Source organism: Bombus affinis, chromosome 2, assembly GCF_024516045.1.
Source record: "Bombus affinis isolate iyBomAffi1 chromosome 2, iyBomAffi1.2, whole genome shotgun sequence".
Classification (NCBI taxonomy): Eukaryota; Metazoa; Arthropoda; class Insecta; order Hymenoptera; family Apidae; genus Bombus; species Bombus affinis.
The window spans coordinates 6079148-6107079 of NC_066345.1; the positions used below are offsets into that span (position 1 = coordinate 6079148).

The 27932-nt window shown below is 36.8% G+C and overlaps 2 protein-coding genes and 1 pseudogene across 5 annotated transcripts; all 3 read left to right on the top strand.

The window, feature by feature from the left end:
• Window positions 1–985: 985 nt before the first annotated feature.
• Window positions 986–27889, top strand: LOC126928713 (glucose dehydrogenase [FAD, quinone]-like). Of its 3 annotated transcripts, none has more exons than XM_050744407.1 (3): window positions 986–1184; window positions 25475–25645; window positions 26232–27889. In XM_050744407.1, the coding sequence occupies exons 1-3, from the start codon at window positions 1001–1003 to the stop codon at window positions 27716–27718; spliced, it is 1842 nt and encodes a 613-aa protein (XP_050600364.1). In that variant the 5' UTR covers window positions 986–1000; the 3' UTR covers window positions 27719–27889. The 3 variants fall into 3 exon arrangements, with proteins under 3 accessions (XP_050600364.1, XP_050600363.1, XP_050600362.1); XM_050744406.1 differs by lacking the exon at window positions 986–1184 and adding an exon at window positions 12717–12840; XM_050744405.1 differs by lacking the exon at window positions 986–1184 and adding an exon at window positions 24851–25057.
• Window positions 2461–4248, top strand: LOC126928719 (glucose dehydrogenase [FAD, quinone]-like; annotated as a pseudogene).
• Window positions 5560–15990, top strand: LOC126928715 (glucose dehydrogenase [FAD, quinone]-like). Of its 2 annotated transcripts, none has more exons than XM_050744411.1 (4): window positions 5560–5881; window positions 6841–7044; window positions 7539–7709; window positions 14483–15990. In XM_050744411.1, exons 2-4 carry the CDS (start codon window positions 6870–6872, stop codon window positions 15973–15975), a joined length of 1839 nt encoding a protein of 612 aa, XP_050600368.1. In that variant the 5' UTR covers window positions 5560–5881; window positions 6841–6869; the 3' UTR covers window positions 15976–15990. The 2 variants fall into 2 exon arrangements, with proteins under 2 accessions (XP_050600368.1, XP_050600367.1); XM_050744410.1 differs by lacking the exon at window positions 14483–15990 and adding an exon at window positions 8340–10050 and having other exon boundaries at window positions 5648–5881.
• Window positions 27890–27932: the final 43 nt, after the last annotated feature.

Consider the following 27932-nt stretch of genomic DNA (forward strand, 5'->3'; position numbering starts at 1 on the left):
CTCTTTTCGCAATTGTTACAATCTGAAATACGTCAAAATATGTTTGCAGCATCTCTATATACCTAAGATAAGACACATACTATGCCCTTTACATATTTATGAAATTTCTGATGATACGCAATAGTTGCTCAGAATTCAGTATTTATACAATTGCCAGTACAAAAACGCTCGTCGTCTTGATCTACATCGTATCGGGTCCACTCTTTTACGTTCGGTGTTGAATTCATGTATATATACTCCAAATTTCTGTATTTTCTCTAGTACTTGATTTTTTGGTTATTTATAATTTTCTAAATTCTGAGACATAATATCCACATGTCCATTGTAAGTTTATTGGTATCTTAAGATGTTATCAGCCATTTGTGTCTGTGTCACCACTATTTTACATAGCCTTTCACTTTTTCTATCAGTTGTATAAATAAAAACAGGGAATCAGACAAGGGAACCTCTCACCTCTTTCACTGACACTGAGATATTTCATCAAGATCAACATTCTAAACGACTCTCTTTTTAATCGCCGCTCGACTTTAGTTTCCGAGTTATAGAACAATTTATGTTTAATACTAAATGTATTATTTAATAATATATTTTATGAATTTTTGTACAGTAAATAAATTTTCAGTAACGGTAGGAACATTGCTCATATTTTTGACCAATCGAAGACGAGAATATAGCGCAACATTGCATATATCAGTCAATTCGTCGAATATTACTTCACGCTAACGTAACAACAGAATGCCTCAATATCATCTAAATTGGCGAGATTTTATGATAATAAAAAAATAATTACCAAAAAAAAAATTCTCTCTGCGACAACCCACTAGACCAAAGTAGATTTAACAAGATAAGAACCAAATCCCCTTAGCATCCAAAAGAACAAATGATGGTACTATGTTTATTAATCATTTTCTGTTACTTCGTCTTATGTTGCAAAAAGATGGTTCGTAAGATATGAGAACTTAATATTACAGATTAATAAAGGATTTCGGAGAAATACAAAATGGATGTTGAACGGATTATTTTTGGAGGAGTACAATCTAACCCGATCATATCGGTACTTTCGATGCTCTTAAGTTTGTCGCTATATGTCATATATTCGAATGTTCCTTACTCTTCAACGAATGTTCCTTCCAAATTACTATTGCCATCTTACGATTTCATAGTCGTAGGCGGTGGTTCTGCAGGTATGTCTTTTCATATTGTCCATACGAATTTCGGTTTTAAATGTGATAAAAATGTGACAAAGATAAACGTACCCGTTTGTTTACGTATGAGAAAGAGCATATTATTTCTCGTACGATCGACTGACATGAGAACTTAATAACTTATATATTTTGATATTTTACCAACGCAAATTTCATATAACGTATAGTATCATATATATATAGTATACTAATGACGCTATGCATCGTTTGTATGTATTAACGATTAGATTTTAAGTTTTGTTTTCTTCATATAAACGTATTTTAGGTTTGTTTTGTAAACTATTTTAAATTTATCGCCAATTTCATTTCATAATTTGGACAAATTGTCTCTTTCTCTGTGTTTTGAACGAAATTACATAGTTTTTTTATTTACAAATATTTGTAATCTCTAATTAGATTCAATTATTTCGAGTATGCTCAATTTATAATGCTCTGCCAATTTACACGATTACAGGAGCCGTTATAGCGAATCGCTTGTCCGAAATAGAAGATTGGGACATACTCCTCCTGGAAGCAGGTGGCGACAGAAGTGCTATATATGATATTCCTTCTTTAGCCGACAGTGTGCAGCTCTCCGAAATCGATTGGAAATACAAGATAGAACCTAGTGAAAATTTCTGTCGAGGTAAATAATACCGAATAATACCTAACTATAATAATTATAAGTTAAATAATTACAAAATAATTAATTAATTAAATAATTACAAAAGAAACACTGCAATCACCCTTTAAGCGTCCAAGTCAAACGTTTTATTTTTAACGACGTAGAAAGTAAATTAAAGAAAGGAAAGATAAAATCATGTCACGCTTGGAAGGAATTATAAAATGCAAACTATGACAACGCGAATAAATAAGTAAAGCATTCCAAAACATTGGTACATCACCGTCTTTCAATTCTAATAAATTCTACGCTAAAACTACCTAAAGATGACAAAATAACTAAGAGAATGAATAAGAGATTCTCCTTTTTACAGTTACTAGAAACATATAAATATTTTGGCCAAAAATAACATAATTTCCATTTTGATGGAATATAATTGTGTAGATTTATTTACTTTAGTAATATCGCGTGGATTACACTGTTTCATACATATAGAACATTTAGAAACGTTAGATGGTTCCTTCTTAAGATAAATCGAAAAATGTATTGCCGAATCCAAACAGATATAAATGAGAATAAATAACCAACCTAGTTCAATATACAAATTATTCGAAATGCGTTCGGTGTACTTTACGGTAAATTATACCCACAGCGATGGAAGACGGTCGTTGCCTCTGGCCACGTGGTAAAGTGCTCGGAGGCACCAGCATGGTAAACACTATGCTATACGTCCGTGGTGCCAAAAAAGACCACGACATCTGGAAACAACAAGGCAATCCAGGATGGTCCTACGAGAATGTGCTGCCTTATTTTCTAAAATCCGAAGACAATCGAAATCGCTTCCAGACAAACACACCGTATCACTAGTCCGGGGGCTACCTTACCGTCGAAGAACCTCCATTTCACACTCCCCTGGCCGCTGCATTCATTCAAGCAGGCCAAGAAATGGGTTACGAAAATAGAGATATTAACGGAGAACGACACACTGGGTTTATGAACCCTCAGGCTACCGTCAGACATGGAAGCCGGTGCTCCACGGCAAAGGCCTTCCTGCGGCCAGCCAGGTCACGCAAGAAATTACAAGTCGCTATGAATGCGCATGTTACTAAAATTTTAATAGAACCATCATCGAAGAAGGCTTATGGTGTAGAATTCGTTAGAGATGGAAAGACATTACGCGTTCGTGCCAACAAGGAGGTAATCGTTTCCGGAGGAACTATCAATAGCCCCCAGTTGTTGATGTTGTCGGGCATAGGACCTAAAGAACACTTAAAGGAACACGATATACCAGTAATTCAGGATTTAAGAGCGGGCCATAATCTTCAAGACCATATAAGTGTAGGGGGCCTTACGTTCTTGGTGAATGAAGAAATTGCACTCGTACAGAGTAGGTTGAATAATATTAGCAACATACTAGAATACGTCATATTCGGAGAGGGTCCTTGGACCATTTTAGGAAATGTCGAAGGAGTAGCTTTTATCAATACCAAATATGCGAATGCCTCCGACGACTTCCCAGACATACAACTGCTTTATTATTCATCGGGACAGAACAACGACATCATTAGAGAGACTCGTGGATTGACCAGAGAATTCTACTACGTCGTGTATGGAGAGCTTCAGGATAAGGACGTGTGGAGCGTGTATCCTACGCTTTTAAGACCGAAAAGCAGAGGTGTTATCAAGCTTCGAAGCAACAATCCTTTCGATTATCCATTGATTTATCCGAATTATTTCAAGCAGCCAGAAGACATGGCAACATTGATCGAAGGAGTTAAGTTTGTGCTTGAGATGAGTAAAACTGCTTCTTTCAAACGTTACGGGAGCATAATGAATCCGAAACCATTCCCAGGTTGCAAGCATGTTCCTATGTATAGCGATCCTTACTGGGAATGCATGATCAGATTTTATCCCGCGACTATATTTCATCCTGTGGGTACTTGCAAGATGGGGCCTAAGTCGGATTCAAAAGCCGTGGTAGATCCTTGGCTTCGAGTTTACGGAGTTACTGGACTTCGAGTCATAGATAGTTCGATTATGCCAAATTTAATCAGTGGCAATATCAATGCGCCTATTATTATGATCGCAGAGAAGGGTTCAGATATGGTAAAACAGAAGTGGTTGAAGGAACGGGATGCAGGTGAACAGTTGTAAATTGATTTACGGTAGAAGGTATTTCTGTAATATTATTACATAATAGAAGGTTATTGTTTCTAACTGAAAAAAATTTTTCTTATGAATCAGCGAACCACAAGTCAGACAATGGTCATATTGTGTAAAATTGAACGATCAAGCGACCTTGTGTAGTGTGATACTCGATCGAAAACATATGAAGAAGCCTCGTTCGAATAGATTATTAAAGTAGCTCGCTATGTATCGCCACGTTTACAATACAAAAAAACAGCCAATCGGTTGGTCTATTCATACTGCGTCGATTATTCTAATAATTTTCAACTTGAGATTATAATTTCTTCGAACAAGAAGAAATTAATTGCTGCTTCATGCAATTGCGATTGAACTTCACTTATGGTAGCTTCGTTTGATCGTTCGATTATATTTCATCCGCCTCTCTTTCGACGTTACCAATGTGGATGTTTCGAAATGTAGCAAATCTAAATGAATATCCTTTATTTAGCTGTGATGGTATTTTTGCCGAGAAGCAATCCAACAACCACTTCGGTGACCAATCTGACAATTTGAGGTTAATTTTACTGCTAAGCGTTCTTTGGAGCTTGCAACCCGATCTGACTGGAGTATTTTCTTAATAAAGTCTCTCTTTCTCCCTTTCGAATAACATTCAAAACCAACCTTTAGCTATTTAGTTTTGATACAGTTCTAACCTCTGGGCGTCCAGTCATATGTTGATTGTCTTCTTTTATATCTGTAGATGTCCTCTCCTTGTGAATCCTTGGGTAACATTAGGAGATATCAGAATTCAACATTGGGCCCCTGTCATACATACAACATCCTTTACTATAACCAGGAAAAACAATTGCTATCCAGGCACTAGGCGCCCTGAGCGTCTACATGATCATAGAAAGAAAACCCTGTCTTCGTAGTGTACAAACGCTCTGAAAACATTCGTGTATTCCCTTCTCTTAGAAGAACAGAAAAAGAAATGTAAACTACTTATTCAGTAAAATCCTAGTCTGTGAATTTTCTGCTCATTCTGCAGTTTCTATAATTGTACATAAAACAACTTTCCTTCCTAATGAAGCTAATGTAATCGCTTGTTTTGCGGAATAAGCACACGAGTATACGGATAATGAAGATATAAGTAATTGACTAACCTTGCTTCTTACTATTTTACGACTTCATAATTCCTGAAACATTCGCAAATAGCTATTGATAACATTACAGTTTATCTGAATTATAACTGTGCTTCCGTAACAGTTTATGCGATAGTATTGGTTACCGTATCCCTGGCAGCGGATGGGTATAGTGAGTCACCGAAACCAAGCTCTCATTCCTTGTATCCTGGATTTAATTACTGCAATTTATTATTATGTATATATGCGAAATATACTTTTGTGCTCAACTTAAAAACAGATTCATTGAAAATTATTTCAGGTCATCAGTACCGGTTTCATATTACGTTAGCTCAGTCTTTATCTAATTCATATGCATTTTTATCTCTGCGTTATCAAGATTCGCTATCTCTCTCGTCAATGGTTTACGCTAAATGACTTGTTGTGAATTATGTCAAAACACCGCCACCTACTGCGTATTGAAGAGAAATGGTAAAATGGTTTGATTACTAATCGCATTCACATGTTTACTATTTTTATTCCTGTATCCATATATGACTAGAGTGTTTTTGCTAAGCAGACTATTGAAAATTGTACTGTTGGTACAACGAAATAATCGTATGCCCAAAGAGATATTTCTACAAAATTATGTTGTTGTTCAAACCTTGAGAAAAATTTCTGATGTGTCGATTACGTAATTATGCCGTTTTTCATGTGGCGCTATAATAGCTCAGAATTCAGTACTTAAGCGATCGCTAAGCAGAAGCATTCCTCGTTTTGGATTACGCGTCACCGGATCACTCTCTTAAGTTTGGTGTTCAATCCACGTATGTATTGCATAAATTTCTGTATATTCGCTAATATTTTGCCATCTCATTAACTCTGATCTGTTTTTTAACAAATAATATCAACATCTATACTGTAAATTTATTGTCGTTTTATTCCTTTCTCAGCCATGTGTCACCATAACTTCAATTAACTTCTTATTTTTTTGTCATCTGTATAAAAAAAAATGTGATTATTCAGAGACGGGAAAACTTAAAAGAATTCGATGACATCGAAATACTTCGTCAAACTCACCATTTTGAACAACTTTCTCTCATATTTATAATCGCCGCTCAGCCTTGGCTTGCAAGGGACAAAGCAATTTATGTTTAATACCATGTGTGTTGTTTAACAATTTTGTAATTTTTTGGTTACAGAACGATTTTCTTGTGACTAGAACTATATTTATAACATTTTTGACGCATTGAAAATCAAGTAAAGTACAACAGTCGATATAGCGACCTAATCATCAAAGATTATTTCATGACACCTTTTATTAGAATAGCACAATGTACAAACCGTCGCTCTTTCTATTTTAATTGCACGATATCGAAAGTAGTGGCTCTTTCATCAGACAGTTAAGTTTCAGTTGCTCCATTTAAGCCTACTTCAAGACGATGAGATATCGTCACATAGATTTAAATGAAATATTTTGCGAATTTCGTGAAGGCTGTGCAACATCGCAGCGGTTGCAGGTATAGAAAAACGTTGTTCAGGATGTTAACCTTGAAAACATGTTTCACTGGCAAAATCATTGCGATACACTCATTAAAAAAAAAAAAAAAATATTAGTTTCGCTAGATCCTAGTCGAGAAAAGTAGCTTTAAGAATGAAAGAACCAAAGCCCCTGACGGCCCGAAAGAACAAATGATGGTGATATGCATTCAGTAATAATTCTCTGTCACTACATCTTATATTGCGAATAAGATGTTTGGTAAGGTATCAATCCTTAATGTTACAGATTGATAAAGGATATCAGAGGAGAATAAAATGGGTATCAAACGTATCATTCTCGAAGGGATGAAATCGCATTCGGTGCTACCGACACTCTTAGGCATGTCGCTGTATGTCATCTATTCGATTTTTCCATACTCTTCGTCCAATGTTCCTACCAAATCATTACTGCCGACTTACGATTTCATAATCGTAGGTGGTGGTTCAGCAGGTATGACTTATCACGATGCCGAAACAAAGTTACGTTAAAAATCTTATAAAAGTATACCTAAAACAACCGCAGCTGCGTATGTGCGTGCAAAGAAGAAGGCATTGTTACTTGTATAATCGCGCAACACCAAAAACGTTACGTACTTCCCATATATCGATTTTTTCCAAATTTCATTTTCCGATCTATCTATCTATCTATCATAGGCATTAGTGATCATATGCGCTATTTATATACATTAATGAAGAAATTTGATCTACAATTTTACAAAATTTTTTACAAAATTTTATATACATTAATGAAGAAAAATGGGATCATTGTGAAAATATTGTGAATTTATCGCGAAGCATTATTTCTAATTTCGACAATTTTACTCCCAATCTCGATGTGTTGATGTAAAACTACAAATTTCTGATTTGAAAATATTTATAACATCTAAGAAAATATTTTCTTACGCATGTTTTATTTAGATACTCAATGAATTTACACCATTACAGGAAACGTTATGGCGAATCGCTTGTCCGAGATAGAAGATTGGGACGTACTCCTGTTGGAAGCAGGGGCCGATGGAAGTGCTATATATGATGTTCCTACTCTTGCCTCCACTTTGCAAGGATCCGAAATCGATTGGAATTACACGACGGAACCGAACGAAAATTACTGTCTCGGTAAATAGTATTGAATAATAAATAATTATAATAATGATCGGTGCTTAATTACAATAATAATACCAGACACTCTAATCATTCACGTTCAACGCTCTATTTTTTCCATTGAAAAAGAAGGAATTTGAGAAAAGATAGATAAAATATTATCATGCTTAGAAGGGAATATAAAGTTCTACCTGTGACAATGCGAATAAATGAAGCGAGTAAATAAGTAAAGCATTCTAAATTCTGCGTGCATCATAATCTTGCAATTGTAATGAATACTAGCACTGAAAAGACGTGAAAATATCGGACCAGAATTATCTTTCGAATACAATAAACAGATATTTTAGGCGCAATTAATGCTGAACAAAGTTTAGATCGACATATAATTATATAGATCTATTTATTTTAAATAATGACATTTGATTTGTATATAGAACTTAATACTTTATTTATATATACTGATTTATATATAGAACAGTCAGATATATTTGCACAGTTCTTGTGTTAACATAAATCGAAAAATGAATCTATCGTTCATTCCAAAGAATGAATGAAAGAGTGAATCAGTGACATTCTAAAATCAATATTCGATTACGAATTACTCGCAATGCTTTCAAAGTTCTTTACTGTAAATTATGTCAACAGCGATGGAGAATGGTCGTTGCCACTGGCCACGTGGCAAGGTGCTTGGAGGCTGCAGCGGCGTAAACTACATGCTCTACATCCGTGGTGCCAAAAAAGACTACGACATCTGGGAACAACAGGGCAATCCAGGATGGTCGTATCAGGATGTATTGCCTTACTTCCTCAAATCCGAAGACAATCGAAGTCCCAAATACGCTAAAACACCGTATCACTCGACCGGCGGGTACTTAACCGTCGAAGAACCAAAATGGCGCTCTCCTCTGGTCACTGCGTTCATTCAAGCCGCCCAAGAAATGGGTTACGAGAATAGAGATATTAACGGAGAACGGCACACTGGCTTTATGATTGCTCAAGGCACCATTAGAGATGGTAGCCGCTGCTCCACGGCGAAAGCCTTCTTGCGACCAGCCATGTCGCGTAAGAATTTACATGTCGCTATGAAAGCACATGTTACCAAAATTTTAATAGATCCGTCAACGAAAAGGGCTTACGGCGTAGAATTCGTTAGAGACGGGGAAACGGTGCGAGTACATGCCAACAAAGAAGTGATCGTTTCCGGAGGATCTATCAATAGTCCCCAGCTGTTGATGTTGTCAGGGATAGGACCTAAAGAACACTTATCGAAACACGGTATAACAGTGATTCAGGATTTAAGAGTGGGCCATAATCTTCAAGACCATATAACTGTGGGGGGCATGATATTCTTAGTAAATGAAGAAATTTCAATCGTACAGAGCAGACTGAAAAACATTAGCTATGCCCTAGAGTACGCTATATCCGGAGACGGTCCTTTGACAACCTTAGGATTTAATGAAGTAGTAGGTTTTATTAATACCAAATATGCGAATGCCTCCGATGATTTTCCAGACTTACAAATACATATTTGGACAACGGGGGACTTCACCGAGAGCAGTAGAAAAAGTTTTGGATTGACCAGAGAATTCTATGATGCCGTATTGAAAGATGTTCAGAATAAGGACGGATGGAGTGCGTACCCTACCCTTTTTAGACCTAAAAGCAGAGGGATTATTGAGCTTCGGAGCAACAATCCTTTCGATTACCCATTGATTTATCCGAATTATTTCAAGGAGCCAGAAGACATGGCCAAATTGATCGAAGGAGTTAAATTTATAGTCGAGATGAGTCAAACTGCTTCGCTTAGACGTTTTGGGAGCAAACTGAATCCGAATCCATTTCCTGACTGCAAGCACATCCCATTGTATAGCGAGCCGTACTGGGAGTGCATGATCAGATCTTTCCCCTTAACTGTAGCACACCCCGTGGGTACTTGCAAGATGGGGCCAAAGTCAGATCCACAAGCGGTGGTTGATCCTTGGCTTCGAGTTTACGGAGTTACTGGACTTCGAGTTATAGACAGTTCGATTATGCCAAATTTAATCAGTGGCAATACCAATGCGCCGACTATTATGATCGCAGAGAAGGGTTCCGATATGGTCAAAGAGAAATGGTTGACGAAATTAGACGTATATGAATAGCTGCTATTGTAAATTAATTTTATGCACCTGTTTGTACTATTGCGTGTATTTATTACATGAGCGAAATTATTTTAAATAAAATTTGATGGGAATGGTACTTCTGTATTGTAGTATCGTGAAAATTTAGGTATAAATTTTCCTGATACTATTTATAATTTGTAATTTATTTACAATAAATTAGTTATACAGATATTAATGAGACAGAAAACGATGATTGTTTAATATAGAACTAAATGTAACAATCTTACTCTAATTCGACCACTCTCGCAATTGAACAACTCCAACAACTCAATCTCTCAGCTACGCTAGTAACTCACGCAACTCGACAACGCTGACAACTCCACTCTCAACAACACTAACACCTCTCGCAACTCGACAACGTTAACAACTCTACTCTTCGACTCCTCGATTAACTCTGACCTCTCGACTCATCTCACTTCTCGATCAATCGTCCAACGCTTCTCGATCAACAACAACTTTTTTAGATTCAAACCGTCCTCCTCCGTTGGCGTTATTTTTTCCCCTCTCAAATTCCGTCCTGTTAACGCTCCACAAGAACTAGGTGATTTTAGTCACATAGGCTTTTTTCCCTATGTAAACTAACAACGGAAGGACAGACGACATTGTTTTGATCGATTTCTAACTAGGCTTTTTCCTCACGATACTACAGTATTTTAAAATGATTCCAGAGAAAATGTTTTTGACACGACTTAGTGGATTGTTAAATTAGTTCTCACTTACCGATTACCGATATGAGTTGTATCCCAATCGACGCATCGTAACCCGATCTGAGTCCTCGCGAAGTCGATGAGAATCCGGGCTGCGTCCCCTTGCTGCCGCTTCGAGGTTACCCATCTTCTCTCATAACACCTATTAGGAAGGCGTCGGTTTGGGGGAAATGTCATCCGATTTGAGCGAGGAAAGTAATGCCTACATTTGTGCCAACATACAAAAATGAGTGTGATGAGTCTTATGCGGAATTTTACTGCAAACTATCGTCTTGCGATATATTATCTCGCGGGGTATTGTCTTGAGAAATATTGCATTGGTAAGTATCGGCGGTGAAACTGTAGAGCCATTGCTTCCACACGGATTTCGATGATTTTTTAATATCTTGTTATTTTATGATCCTGAATAACTTTAACAAAAATCTACAGACACCACTACATTGAATTCTGCCTATAATTATACGCCCGTAAAATCGTACGCGTTAGTATTCGTTGTTAAAAGCTGGACAGAATTACCTGACCTAGAAACCTAACACTTAACTTCTGTTTATGTATACAATCGAGAGTTGGACGAACTTGGATAAAGATCCGTTCAGAACTGTATATGCGGAACTATGAGACAAGTCTGCTATAATTGAATTAAAAGTCAATATCATCAAAGAGCTGGGTTTGAGTTTGGGGTAGGCTTTACAATCTGGTCGCCGTGAAGTTGGCTGGCAATATTTGGATGGAGCAATAAAAATTCTCCCAGTTTTTAAAATAATATCAATTATTCATGCCCCTATTAATTTGATAATTAATTTGTACTTACCTGCACAAGCGTTACTTTTTTAGAAGCGTCCTGCAGTCGAAATTCGGGGATTACTTTGCAGTAAATTGAGCACAATGTCATCGTCTACCAGAGAAAGTCGGTCAGAGTGTGACTGATCTTGCAGTTTGAAATCACCACGTCTGAATTTTGCAAACTATTTTTTTATGCTGCGAAAAGCTGCCATACAGTCGTGGTAAACATCGTGAATATTTTTGCAACATTTTGCACCGTTACATCTTCCCAGAATTTCAGCAACATGAAATAATGCGCAGATAAACCTGTTGCTCGCTTATTATCAAAATCTTTTATTGCATTGTAAAAGCTGATAAAACACGAATGTGCGCTGTTGAAACAACAATTGAATATCACCATCTTTATCTCAATTATATATGGCACTTGTGAACAAATAATTTATCTTTTAGAATCAGGCACGACCTTTTTACTGATCCAATATCCACAATTTGGACAAACCATCTAAATCTTCTCGCAACAGTCGAGATCTGAAATGTATCCACGATTTACATAAATTAATCGCATCTTTGTTTACCTTAGATAAGAAACGCACATATGTATGTAATTCTGACCTGATGCAATAGTGACACAGGATATAGTATTTAAGCCATCCCCAAGAAGCGTTCGTCGCCATTGTTCACATCGCATCGAAGCACGCTCTTAGGTATGGTAAACATAATCACCCATATATGAAATCGATCTCTAAATTTCAGTATTTTCGCTAATACTTGGCTATTACATTATTTTTGATCTTTTACATCTTACCACATAATATCCACACCTATGCTATAAGTTTACTAATACCACATAGATTTCTCTTCTGTATTTGTGAAGTGTTAAAAATAATTAGCTTTCTCATTAATGAGTTAAGTTTAGGTTGAGCTGTATAAAAATGAAATTGTGTACTGCAAGATGAAGAGTAATCATAACGTGAATTTCATTAAATTATTTTGCGAATATTTATCTTGGAAACAAAAGTCGAGCATCACCGCGCCGGTGACACGTATATGAAAAAGTTGTACAAAACGTTAATTTCGACGATATGTATTAACGTCATCGAAATTAATGAGTTATACACTTCTTAGAATAATTAGCAAACAAGATATTTGTTTCTACAAACTTTGCTACAAACCATTGGAGTGTAGTAGATTGAAGAATGTAAGAAACAAATACCGATCGTGTCTGAAGAGATAAATAAGGATAATACGTGTTTATTAATAATTCTCTGTTACTTAATATCATAGATTGATAACGGAAATATAAGTACAAAATGGATGTCCAACGCATCATTTTCGGAGGGATGAAATCACAACCGATCACATCGATCATTTCGATGCTCGTAAGCATGTCGCTATACGCTATCTATTCGATTGTTCCTTACTCTTCGACGAATGTTCCTTCCAAATCGCTATTGCCAGCTTACGATTTCATAGTCGTGGGCGGTGGTTCTGCAGGTATGGTTTTTCATATTATCCACGTGAAGTTCTGTCCTAAAACTGATAAAAGTGTGTCAAAGATAACTGCACCGGTATGTTTGCATGCGAAGAAGGTCGCGTTATTGCTCCTAATATGATGGATAGATGCAAAAAATTTAACAATTCACACATCCCGATCTTTTGCCACATTTTCTTCGACGACACTGTCAATCCACTGGATACATTAGCAATGTTGTGCGTTATTTTAACATCTAATTTCCTTCGTCTAAATATATTTTCCGTTTACTTTGTAAACGTACTTTTGCGTTATCGCGAATTTCGATTCGTAGTTTCGACAAATTATCTCCCTTCCTTGATGATTTGAAATTAGACTACGGACATTCGACTCAAAGATATCTGGGACATTAAACTGGATTAAGATTTCATAGATATGTTTTCTTTAAAATGCTCTGTAACTTTACACGATGACAGGAGCCGTGGTGGCAAGTCGCTTGTCCGAAATAGAAGATTGGAACGTACTCCTGCTGGAAGTAGGTGAAGATGGAAGTGTTGTCTATGATATTCCTTCTCTTGCCGACAATCTACAGCTCACCAAAGTCGATTGGGATTACAGGACGGAACCCAATGAAAATTACTGTCGAGGTAAAAAGTGTCGAATTATACTGACTTACAAATAAAAACAGTAAGTAACTAATTACAGAAACAATACTGCATCCCCTAATCATCCACGTCTAACGTTCTATTTTTTACGTTGAAAAGAAGGGGACGTAGATAAAATTATATAACGCTTGGAAAGGATTATAAAATGCAACCTAAAGCAATGAGAATAAACGAAGCGTGTAAATAAGTAAATCTTTCTATAACATTGGCAAATCATCACAATTCATTTCCAACGTAAATTGTCACTAAACATACCAGAGAAGTTAAAATGACAGATTTGAAATTTTGTATTCTACAATTACTAAAATCATACAGGTATTATTGCTATTAAGGTTTTATCTCATAATAGAGAGAGAGAGAGAGAGAGAGAGAGAGAGAGAGAGAGAGAGAGAGAGAAAGGAAATGGGTGGATGAATATATAACAGAAAATATAAATAAACAAGATTAAGTATAAGTACAATGTGTATACTAATCCAAATGCGCACGCTAGTAGCGTTACTTTACGAAAGAGCTTCGAAGCCATGAGTCTATGGGTATTAATACAATTACGAAAAACTGGCTTGTCTGTACCCCGCCGCATCATCTGTGAAAGGCATGATCCTTGTAAGGCAATGAGGCTGAGAGGCCCTTCAAATTGATTTAGTGTTAAACAATACTCAATGGCTTCGAAGACTAAGAAAGCTAAACACAAGAGATGATGTGTAGTTTTATATGGAGTGGGACCCACTTCAAAAATTGCCAAAATTAATATTGCTTTTTTTTAAATTTACGAATGTGCAGGCTTATTAATTTCAAGTAACACCACTTGAATTATATTGATTTGCATTTAGAACCAATAGGTAGATTTCGGCATACCTAATGTCAAATCTAAAACGAAGAATGAATCTATCGCCGAACCCAAAGATATATAAACGTGAATTCATAACCAAACGACAACAATATTCGTTTATGAATTATTTACAACGCTTTTGATGTACTTTAACGTAAACTATACCCACAGCGATGGAGAATGGTCGTTGCCGCTGGCCACGTGGCAAGGTGCTTGGAGGTAGCAGCGGAATAAACTCCATGCTTTACGTCCGTGGTTCCAAAAAAGACTACGACAACTGGGAACAACAAGGCAATCCAGGATGGTCGTATCAGGATGTGCTGCCTTATTTCCTCAAATCCGAAGACAATCGAAGTCCCAAATACGCTAAAACACCGTATCATTCAACCGGCGGGTACTTAACCGTCGAAGAACCACGATGGCGTACTCCTCTGGCCGCTGCGTTCCTTCAAGCCGGCCGAGAATTGGGTTTCGAGAATAGGGATATTAATGGAGAACGGCAAACTGGCTTTATGATTCCTCAAGGCACCACCAGAGATGGCAGCCGCTGCTCTACGGCGAAAGCCTTCTTGCGGCCAGCCAGGAAGCGGAAAAATTTACACGTCGCCATGGAAGCGCATGTTACCAAAATTTTAATAGATTCGTCGTCGAAGAAGGCTTACGGCGTGGAGTTCGTTAGAAACGGAAATACGTTGCGCGTACGTGCCAACAAAGAAGTGATCGTTTCCGGAGGAACTATCAATAGCCCCCAATTGTTGATGTTGTCAGGAATAGGACCTAAAGAACACTTATCGGAACACCATATACCAGTGATTCAGGATTTAAAAGTGGGTCATAATCTTCAAGATCATATAGGAGTGGGAGGACTTATGTTCTTGGTGAATGAGGAAATTTCGTCCATAGAGAGCAAGATAACTAATATTAGCTATATCCTAGAATACGCCATGTCCGCAGATAGTCCTTTATCTACCATAGCAACAGTGGAGGGAACATGTTTTATCCATACCAAATACGCGAATGCCTCCGATGACTTCCCAGACATACAACTGCATTTTATGTCATCGGGACCAAATAGCGAAATTTTTAGAGAAGATCGTGGACTGACCAGAGAATTCTACGACGCCGTATATGGAAATCTTGGTGGCAAGGGCTCGTGGAGCGCGTTTCCCGCGCTTTTAAGACCAAAAAGCAGAGGTGTTGTCAAGCTTCGAAGCAAGAATCCGTTCGATCATCCATTGATTTATCCGAATTATTTCAAGGAGCCAGAAGACATGGCGACATTGGTTGAAGGAGCTAAGTTTGCATTCGAATTGAGTAAAACTGCTTCGTTTAAACGTTACGGGAGCGAAATGAATCCGACACCATTTCCTGGCTGCAAGCATATTCCCAAGTATAGCGATTCTTTCTGGGAGTGCATGGCCAGATTTCTTTCCGTGACTATATATCATCCCGTGGGTACTTGCAAAATGGGACCTAAGTCGGACGCGAATGCCGTGGTAGATCATCGACTTCGGGTTCACGGAGTTGCTGGACTTCGAGTCATAGACGCCTCGATTATGCCAAACCAAGTGGGTGGTAATACCAATGCGCCGACTATTATGATTGGCGAGAAGGGTGCCGACATGGTAAAAAAGGATTGGTTGAAGAAACAGGGTTCGGATTGATTACTACTTTTGTAAATTCATTTTAAGCGACTGCTAGTAGTATACCATTACGTAATAAAAACATACGGTTTTGTATTGAAAATAAATTTTCATTATGTATCGCGTATGGCGAAGTACGGTTTAAAATATAGCCTTGTTTTATAAAATTGGACGATCAAACGAAATTAAAGTAAGTGAGGTTTGACTATAATAATATGAAAAAACTTTTTTAGAATATATATCGTAATGCTCCATCTGCCCTCTAGATATCATAATGTTTAAAGTAATATGATCGCACGTACTTTGTTTGATAAGAAAAATGTTTCGTACATGTATAATAGTATAAACTATGTGTTATGCAATAAAATAGTTATTACAATAATTTGTCTTTAATTTCGTCATGTATCGTGCGAACGTTGACTTTAATATAGTTGTTTCTCCAAAAGGAAGTGTAGTACAGTAGAATACTATAATAAGTTCAATGCGTCGAGGCGATAAACATAAGCAAAGCGAGAGTGATACAGTTGCAACTGTTGGCTGCCGACTGGTGACATTCGAGAAATTAACATTTTAAGTAACTTTTCTTATACATGTATCTGTCGGTCGAAAACTATAATTCCTAAGGAAAAAAAAAACTATAGTTTCGAATATAGTTTTCGAAATATTTGCAAAAACCATTGATAGTCGGCGGTAGTTTTTGCGCATGAAAACGATAAACAACGCTCATATAAACCTATCCCTTATCTGATCTGATTTTCGACTTTTAGCGAGTTCTGTGTTGAAATAATTTTATCTGATGATAGAAGTAGTTGTATTAATTTCACCTCCCCATTTGCGAACAGAATTCGGTATCTCATGAACAATACCTGGACAAATGGAGAGAGCAAGACGGACAATGCTAAAGCCATTCTTGTATTCAAATCCAAGCAGGTCATTATGAACACTTCTTAAGAAGCTACGCAGGGAGAATTTGTTAATGTACAAATTCACTGTAACTCGAAAGTGAGGAAAAATAGGATATGTGTTTGCAACAACGTCCTTTCATGTGCAGAATCCACAGCCGCATCGGTTTCCTGATGCTACGAGAAATTCTACATAATTAAGGAATACAATTGCATAATCATTATAGAGATTGGATATGCAGTATAGTGAAATACAGTTTGAAAAAGTGAAAGTACTGTATTTACTATAAGCTTTCCTAGATTAACTAGAAAGAATAGAAATATGTGGTAGAGGTACATAACACCATATATCTTGTGTACACATACGTGTAAAATAAAAATGTACACTAAACAATAAAAGATATATTTCTGCGTACATACATTTACAGTGTACCATATTTAAACGCAATTTGAACTTCAGGTGAGATAAATAAAAAAAATTCATAGTCACTATCAGAGCCGAAAGCCAAGGTTCCTCTGTATTCTACTTATTTTATTTACATCTATTTAGCAAAAATCCAAAAAGTAAATAAAATTATGGAACGATGTTATTTATACACATTTTTAGAGCCGTTGTCGTTGGACTTTGACACCATTTTTCTAGCTGTTATCAAATTTTTATTTCAGCTATTAGGAGGTAGAGAACTATGAATTTCCAACTGTTATTTTTTCAATACTGATTTTATTGGCCGTCTGGACAACTTTCCTTGTCGAAGCAAACGATTAAAAGTGGCTAAAGTCATAGTTTTTCAGAACTAAACCCTAAAGATTTCTACATTTTTAATTCATTGCCGCCTATTTTCGCGTCAATCGATTTCGATAAAATTGTCAGCAATGTCATAAATATAACAATGTCATAATATATAAAATATATATATATTTATATTTGACATTGATATGTAATTGGCATAACTATTTCAACTTACAGGCGCAAATGAAAAACTTGTAACAAGCGACCTGTAGCTTTGTCTCCTCGACTCCGATCAACTGCAAATTTCTCAAAATTTTTTGTAGACCTCATCTAGTAAACTAGTTGTTCTAATTTCTCAAAAAATATGAAGTCGTTTCATGAAATTTAAGAAAAACTGTTATCACCTTTTAAAGGATGTACGAATGTTTTTTTACACTGAATAAGCGCAATTTACGATGTTGCAAAATAATTTCTCAAAATACCTCGTTCACGTGATTATCAGCAAAAAAGCACTCGTCGCTTTGCGTTCCATTATATCGTTGCACAATCTTACGTTTAACGTTTTGTAGACGTTACAAGATATATATATTTTTACTTTTGAAACAAATTTTCTTGTAGTTATAACCTTTTATGAAGGACAAATTTAAGGTAGGAATTATTTCGAAAAAATAATAAATTGAATAGAAGCTTGACACTTATGTGTAATGAATCGTGAAAATCGACCAAGAGGTCTCAAAATATTTTTCGTAAATATGCACATTAATTTGAAGACACGTCAGCATCACCTAAATGTGTTCATTAATAATTCTCTATTACTTCGTCCTATCTTGCGAATAAGATTATTGTGAATGTATCATAACATAATATCACAGATTGACAAAGAAAATCGGAGAAGTACAAAGTGGATATCGAAACATTTCGGAGGGATGAAAACAGAACCAATTGTACCGGTGCTTTCGATGCTTTTATGCGTATCGTTTTCTATCATGTATTCTATAGTGCCTTACTTTTCGACGAGTGCTTCTTGCACATTACTGTCGCCAGCTTACAACTTATTACTCGTGGTGGGTTGTTCTCTTTTTATTATGTCGTTAGAAAATTTCATTTTAAACATGATAAAAGTGTGACAAATCAAGCGTAAATGTGTAAATGTGTTCGAGAAAGAGCATGGTATTGCTCATATGATCAGCTGATACGAGAATTTATCAACTTACACGTCTCGATATTTTACCAATGCAAATTTCATATAACGGCTCTATCTTATGTATAGCATATTAATAAAGTTATGCGCCGTTTCTATATGTTAACGACTATATTTTAACATCTTGTTTTCTTCATATTTTTATTTCTTTGTGTTCTTCAATGTGTATTTTAGGTTTGTTTTGTAATCATATTTAGAATTCATCGAGAATTTTATTTCGTAATCTCGACTAACTGTCTCCCTTTCTCGATATCTCGAAATGAAACTACATACTCTTGACTTAAAAATACTTATAACTTTTAATTATTTTCAGTTGTCTCAACTACACTCTATTTATAATGTATCTGCCAATTTGCACGATTACAGGAGCCCTTATGGCGAATTGCTTGTTCAAGATAGAAGATTGGGACGTACTCCTCCTGGAAGCAGGTGGCAATGGAAGTGCTATACATGATATTTCTTTTTTACCGGACAGTGTGCAGTCTGAAATCGATTGGAAATACAGGGTGGAATCTAATGAACTGCAATTCGTTAGAGACGGAGATACATAGCGCGTTCGTGCCAACAAAGTGATCGTTTCCGCGGGACTTATCGGTAGCTCACAGTTGCTGATGATATCGGGAATAGCATCTAGGGAATACTTCTACGAACACTGTATACCAGTGATTCAGGATTTAAGAGATAATCGTAAGGACCATATAGGAAGATATAGGAAGAATATTAGCAACGTACTAGAATACGTTATACTCGGAGAGGGTCCTTGGACCAACGTAGGAAATATCGAAGGAATAGCTTTTATCAATACCAAATACGCGAATGCCTCCGACGATTTCCCAGACATACAACTGCTTTATTATTCATCGGGACAGAATAACGATATCATTAGAGAGATTCATGGATTGACCAGAGAATTCTACGACATCGTATATGGAGAGTTTCACGACAAGGACCTGTGGAACGCGTATTCTACGCTTTTAAGATTGAAAAGCAGAAATATTATCAAGCTTCGAAGTAAAAACCATTTCGATTATCTATTGATTTATCCGAATTATTTCAAGGAGCCAGAAGACATGGCGACATCGATCGAAGGAGTTAAGTTTGTGCTCGAGATGAGTAAAACTGCTTCATGCAAACGTTACGGGGACAAAATGAATCCGAAACCATTTCCTTGCTCCAAGCGCATTCTGATGTATACCGATCCATACTGGAGGGACATGATCAAACTTTATCTCTCAACTATATTTCACTTCGTGTAAACTAGCAACATGGGGCCTAAGTGGGACTCAGAAGCCGTGGTAGATCCTTGGCTTCGAGTTTGCGGAATTACTTGACTTCGAGTTATGGGCTGTTCGATTATGCCCTACATACTCAATGCCAATGCCAGTGCGCCGACTCACATAGTCGTTAAGTGGGGATCGGATGTGATAAAAGAAGTATGGTTATAGAAACGGGATTCAAATCAATACCTGCCTTTGTAAATTAATTTCATGCGATTGTTACTTTTGAATTTAAAATAAATTTTCATGACGTATTACGAATAGCAGTTCCCCTGTCACAATATCGTCATGTTTGATAAAATTAGACGATCAAACGAAGTTAACATAAGTGAAGTTTGGTTGTAATTATACGAATTTGCCTTTTTACATTACTAATGTTATACTCTTTCCGTTCGCTAGTTTAGGGTAAACGAAACGAAGTGCTTTATCGCTTACCCGGCCTCGCTTCAATGTCATGTTGCAGAAAGTTTTTAAGATATTGTCCCCAAAACAATCGTTCAAAAAAGTATAGCGTGAGCAGGCGTAAGAGAGCGCATGTCAGCATATGTGGAAGAGAAGGAAACTGTTTGGAGAAACCGAACGCGCTAACCTTACGTTTTATGTAGACGCCTATGGCAGTGCTGTGACAGTGCAAACTCATGCTTGACATTCATTCTGAATTTAAACTAATTAGATACTTTGTATTTCTTTATCAGAAATATAGTAGCATGATGTCTTGCCGCTTTTTGATGTCAAATTCCTAACGCAGTTTTGCATCAGATATTAGCATTTTGAATAAGACCTAGACGAATTTTAGCTATAACAAATGAAAATGTCGTCTTTCCAACGCGTTAACGCAACGCTAAAATTTGAAGAGATTCCTGGGAAATTCATATTCTCAGAGAAATCCGTTAAAATAGCTAGAAGAATATGAGAGGTGAATTTGAGGTGTTACATTTATATTCCTGTGATTTTTCCAGTCTTTATCTCAACTCTTTGAACGAGATATTCTCATATAATGGCGATTGAACTTCACTTATGGTAGCTTCGTTTGATCCTATAATTATATGTCATCCGCCTCGTTCTCGACGTTACCAATGTGATTGTTTAGTAATGTAGCAATTCTAAATGATACCCTAATAACCTTCATTTAGCTGTGTTGGTATTTCTCCCGAGAAACAATCAACTTCGGTGACGAATCCAACAATCTGAGGGTAACTTTACTGCTAAGCGTTCTTTGGAACTTGCAACTCGGTCTGACTCGACTATTTTCTTAATAATGTCTCTTTCTCCCTTTCGAATAACATTCAAAATCGACCTTTTCCTATTTTGTTTCGATATAGGTCTAACCTCTGGACGTCCAGTCACATGTTAATTGTCGTCTGTTATACCTGTAGGTGTCCTCTATTTTTGAATCCTTGTATATCTTTAGGAGATCTCAGAATTCAACATTGGGGCCCTGTCTTACAACAACATCCTTTACTATAACCAGGAAAAGAATACGTACCCAGGCACTAGGCGCCCTGAGCGTCTACATGAACATAAGAAGAAAATCTTGTCTTCGTAGTGTACAGACGCTGTGGTAGCGTCCCTTGTCTTAGACAGAGAAAAAAATATAAACTACTAGAAATATAAAATCTGACAAAGGACTGTGAATTTTCTACTCATTCTGCAGTTTCTATAATTATACATAAAACGACTTTCTTTACTAATGCATCTAGTGTAGTAGCCTGTTTTACGGAATGAGCTCACGAGTATAAGAATAATGAATATATAAGTAATTGGTTAACCTTGCTTCTTACCATTTATTTTATGACCACGAAATAAATAGTTGGTTATTACATAAGGCAAACATGAACTATTGTTCGTAAATTACTGAAAAACTGTTTCAGTTATACATGTATTTGATATATGGTACTATTGTGGCACCACAAAATGGTTGATAAGTCTTTGATAAGATTAACAAAAGTTGGAAATGATCAGATTCTGAAAATTTAACAATATCTGAGTTATTTATTTTTAAACTTCTATGCGTAACACAAATATTATTAATTTAAATTCGTTACAAAATTGCTTTAACTTTACATTATTAACCGAATTACCTTATTTACCTCATAAACCTTATTAGTAAGATTCCACGTTTTGTAGAATTTATATTCAATTTGTGAAAGTACGAGGTGCGTCCACCTTGTCTCCTTGAGTCGACTAAGAAGGTGTTGATTTTCGAAATAGGATATTTTGATCAAGAACTGATCTGGAGACTGGGGCGAGCAGCATGACTCCTAGATTTCCGCCAACATACAGAACGGAATGTGATGAGTCCTGTCAGGAATTGTCTTGCGATATATTGTCTCGTCGAGTATTGTCTTGCGATGGCGAATCTAGAGAACTGTTAAACCGGAGAAACCCGCAAATATCGATGACTTTTGAATTTGTTGTCGGGAGCATGATCCTGAGCAACTTTCTCCTGTACGTGTAAGTTTCAGTCGGTCATAGATTCCGAAATATTTGCCAAAAACTATCGATACCACTGCAGTGAACTTTGTTCATAATTGTGCTTCCGTAACAGCCTACGCAATAGTATCGGTTACCGTATCCCTGATAGCGGACGGATATAGTGAGTCATCGAAACCAAGCTCTTGTCTCTTGATTATGGCACATTCCAATGTAAACCAGATTTGAGCAACCTATAGCAAAATCTGCACACAACTACATATACAATACTGTTACAAATGTCTGTTATGTCAATTTATGTAAAAATTTATGTAAAGAAGGACACACGTCATCATTTTCGACGATTCCGAAATGTATTGCTATGTTGTTATATTGGAGATATTCACAAAAAATGTCAATTACATTAGGATTCCATTACCTCTCATTCTAGCATGCAGATGGCCAAATTTTTGTATCGGCCACCTAAGCTGAAATCAATGACACTATTCATCTTTGATGTAATTATACGAAAAAAGACATATTCATGGGTAATTGGTTGGGTTATATTCTTATCTTGTATTTGTGAGATGTTATTGTAAATTGGTATTTCATGCGATTTTATCAGTACATTCTCAATTCAATTGCTACAATTTATTATTGTTCACATCTAGGAAACATACTTTAGTGTTCAACTTGAAAACACACCATGTATATTTGTCACTAGGTTACATGTACAAACAGGCAGATAAAATGTAGTGCAATGTTGCACATATTTGTAGATTTACAGAAAATTGTTTCAGGTGATCACTACCGGTCTCACACTACGTTAGCCTAGTCCTTACATAATTCATATTCATTTTTATGTCTACGTTGTCAAAAATGGCAATCTCTCTCGTCAATGTCATATGCAAAATGACATATGCTGAATTATGTCGAAACATGCACAATCATTTCATATTCAGGTGCAATGGCAAAGTAGTTTTATCACTAATCGAACTCGCACGTTTATTATTTTTCTTGCTACCTGCACTGTTAAAAGCACGTCTTAGACATTGATATTGATTCAAATAGGGTGCGCTCTTCCCACCACTCTACAAGTCTACTTAAGTGCTAATAGTGCAAATGATTAGTCGTAGTTTGCTAAGTAATTTTTTTGAAAATTGGTCTGTAGATACAACGAAATAATTGTATGTCCAGAGATATAAGTTTACAAAGTTGCCTTAAGTATTCAAACCTTGAGAAAAATTTCTCATGCCTCTATTATATAATTAAGTCTTTTTTCATATCGCCCAATAATTGCTCAGAATTCAGTACATAAGCGATCGCGAACCAGAAGCATTCGTCGTCTTGGATTACGTCGCATCGGAACTCTCTCCTACGTTTGGTGTTTAATTCACGTATGTATTGCATAAATTTCTGTATTTTCGCTAATATTTTGCTATCTCATTACCAATGATCTACTTCTTAAGAAATAATAACTACATGCTGTAAGTTTATTGCCGTCTTATTCTTTTATCGACCATGTATGTCAGTGACACCGCATTTTCAAATAACTTCTGATTCTCTTATCATCTACACGCACAAAAAAAATGTGATTATTCAGAGATGGGTAAACCTCAAAGAATTCGATGACATCAAAATACTCCGTCAAACTCACTACTCTGAACAACATTCTCCCATATATATAACCGCTGCTCAGCCGTGGCTCGCAAGGGACAAAGCAATTTATGTTTAATATCATATGTCTTGTATAATACTTTTTTAATTTCTGGTTAGAAAACGATTTTTTTTGTGACGATAACTATATTTATAATATTTTTGACGCACTGACAATCAGAGTAAAGTGCAACAGCCGATATTGCTATATACGCATCAAAGATTATTTCATGATACCTTTTATTAGTCTAGCACAATCTACAAACCGTCGCCTTTTCTATTTTACTTGCACGATATCGAAAATAGTTGCATCTTTCATCCGTGAATTAAGTTTCAGTTGCTCCATTTAAGCCTACTTCGAGATGATGAGGTATCGTCACGTAAATTTAAATGACGTGTTTTGCGAATATCGTGAAATATAAGGCTGAGCAACATCGCAGCGGTTGCAGGTATAGGAAAACGTTGTTCAGAATGTTAAAATCATCAACATGTTTCACTGGCAATTAAAATCGTTGCGATACACTCATTATAAAAATAAACAGTAGTTTCGCTAGATCCTATTCGAGAAAGGTTGGTTTAACAATGAAACAACCAAGCCTTTAGGACCCGATAAAATAAATGATGGTAATATGCATTCAATAATAATTCCCTGCCACTTCGTCCTATATCGCGAGTAAGATGTGGATTAAGGTATAGAACATTGATGTTACAGATTGATAAAGGAATTCGGAGAAAAATAAAATGGACGTCAATCGCATCATTTTCGGGGGGATGAGATCGCAACCGATCACATCGACGTTATCGATGCTCATAAGTGCGGTGCTATACGTCATATATTCGAATGTTCCTTACTCTTCGACGAATGTTCCTTCCAAATCGCTATTGCGAGATTACGATTTCATAGTCGTGGGCGGTGGTTCTGCAGGTATGGTTTTTCATATTATCCACGCGAAGTTCCGTCCTAAATCTGATAAACGTGTATCAAAGATAAGTGCATCGGCGTGTTTGCGTGCAAAGATGGTCATATTCCTGCTCCTAACACGAGGGATTGATGCAAAAATTTAACAATTCACAAATTTTTTGTCAAATTTCCTTTTACAACAGTGTCAATCCACTAGGTGTATTAGCAGTGTTGTATGTTATTTCTTCATAATTACTTACTTCGAAAACGTATTTTTGCGTTATCGCGAATATCGGTTTGTAATTTCGACAAATTATGTCTCTCGATGTTTTGAAACTAGGCTACACACTTTCGAGTCAAAGATATCTGGGACGTTAAATTGGATAAAGATTTCTTAGATATATTTTAATTAAAATGCTCTGTAACTATACACGATGACAGGTGCTGTGGTAGCAAGTCGCTTGTCCGAAATAGAGGATTGGAACGTACTCCTTCTCGAAGCAGGTGGCGATGGAAGTGCTGTGTACGATATTCCTTCTCTTGCCGATAATCTACAGCTCATCAAAATCGATTGGCAATACACGACGGAACCCAATAATAGTTACTGTCGAGGTAAATAGTGTGGAATTATATCGACTTATGAAAACTGTAAATACATAATTAAAAGACAATACTGCATCCCCTAATCATCCACGTCTAATGCTCTATTTTTTACGGTGAAATAGAGGGAAGTGGATAAAATTATATCACGCTTAGAAAGGATTTTAAACTGCAATTTATGATAATGAGCATACATGAATTGAGCAACTTTGTAAAGCTTTCTAAAACACTGGAAAATTATCACATATTATTTCTAACGTATATTGTCGCTGAGCTCATCAGAGGCGATAAAATGATAGATCTGAAATTTCTTATTTTGCAATTACTGAAAACATATAGGTATTGTTGCCGAATTTGATATTACGTTGTATTAAAAATGTATAAATGTGCAGACTCATTTATTTGAAATTCACTAATATGTATGTAGAACCAATAGGTAGATTTCGGCATATCTAATGTCAAATCTAAATCGAAGAATGAATCTATCGTCGAACCGAAAGGTATATGAAAGGTGAATTAATAACCGACGAACACCAAAATTCGTTTATCAATTATTCACAACGCTTTCGATGTACTTTAACGTAAATTATACCCACAGCGATGGAGAATGGTCGTTGCCGCTGGCCACGTGGTAAGTTGCTTGGAGGTAGCAGTGGAATAAACTCCATGCTTTACGTCCGTGGTTCCAAAAAAGACTACGACATCTGGGAACAACAAGGCAATCAAGGATGGTCGTATCGGGATGTGCTGCCATATTTCCTAAAATCCGAAGACAATCGAAATCAAAGCCTCGCCAAAACACCGTATCATTCGACCGGTGGGTACTTAACCGTCGAAGAACCACAATGGCGCACTCCTCTGGCCGCTGCGTTCATTCAAGCCGGCCGAGAAATGGGTTACGAGAGTAGGGATATTAATGGAGAACGGCAAACTGGCTTTATGATTCCTCAAGGCACCATCAGAGATGGTAGCCGTTGCTCCACGGCGAAAGCCTTTTTGCGGCCAGCCAGGATGCGGAAAAATTTACACGTCGCCATGGAAGCGCATGTTACCAAAATTTTAATAGATTCGTCGTCGAAGAAGGCTTACGGCGTAGAGTTCGTTAGAAACGGGAAGACGATGCGCGTACGTGCCAAAAAGGAGGTGATCGTATCCGGAGGAACTATCAATACCCCCCAGTTGTTGATGTTGTCAGGAATAGGACCTAGAGAACACTTATCGGAACACCGTATACCAGTGATTCAGGATTTAAGAGTGGGCCATAATCTTCAAGATCATGTAGGAGTCGGAGGACTTATGTTCTTGGTGAATGAGGAAATTTCGTCCATAGAGAGCAAGATAACTAATATTAGCTATATCCTAGAATACGCCATGTCCGCAGATAGTCCTTTGTCTACCATAGCAACAGTGGAGGGAACATGTTTTATCAATACCAAATACGCGAATGCCTCCGATGACTTCCCAGACATACAACTGCATTTTATGTCATCGGGACCAAATACCGAAATTTTTAGGGAAGATCGTGGACTGACCAGAGAATTCTACGACGCCGTATATGGAAATCTTACTGGTAGTGGCTCGTGGAGCGCGTTTCCCGCTCTTTTGAGACCAAAAAGCAGAGGTGTTGTCAAGCTTCGAAGCAAGAATCCGTTCGATCATCCGTTGATTTATCCGAATTATTTCAAGGAGCCAGAAGACATGGCGACATTGGTTGAAGGAGCTAAGTTTGTGTACCAATTGAGTCAAACTCAATCGTTTAAACGATACGGAAGCAAAATGAATCCGACACCATTTCCTGGCTGCAAGAATATTCCCATGAATAGCGACTCTTTCTGGGAGTGTATGGCCAGATATCTACCCGTGACTATATATCATCCCGTGGGTACCTGCAAAATGGGACCGAAGTCGGACGCGAACGCCGTTGTAGATCCTCGGCTTCGGGTTCATGGTATTACTGGACTTCGAGTCATAGACGCCTCAATTATGCCAAACCAAGTGAGCGGTAATACAAATGCGCCAACTATTATGATTGGTGAGAAGGGTGCTGACATGGTAAAGGAGGATTGGTTGAAGAAACAGGATTGATATAGAAGACTACTTTAGTAAATTTATTTTAAGCGACATTCGAAGATGGTATCTCGCTGGGGGTATCCATCCACGTGTTATTTAGCAAATATGTCAAAAAAATTATCAAATGTCGAGCTGCACAAATTGTAAAGTACAAATTAAATAATAAAGATAAACAATTTTAAGGGACTGCTTGTAGTATACCATTACGTAATAAAAACTTGCGCCTGTC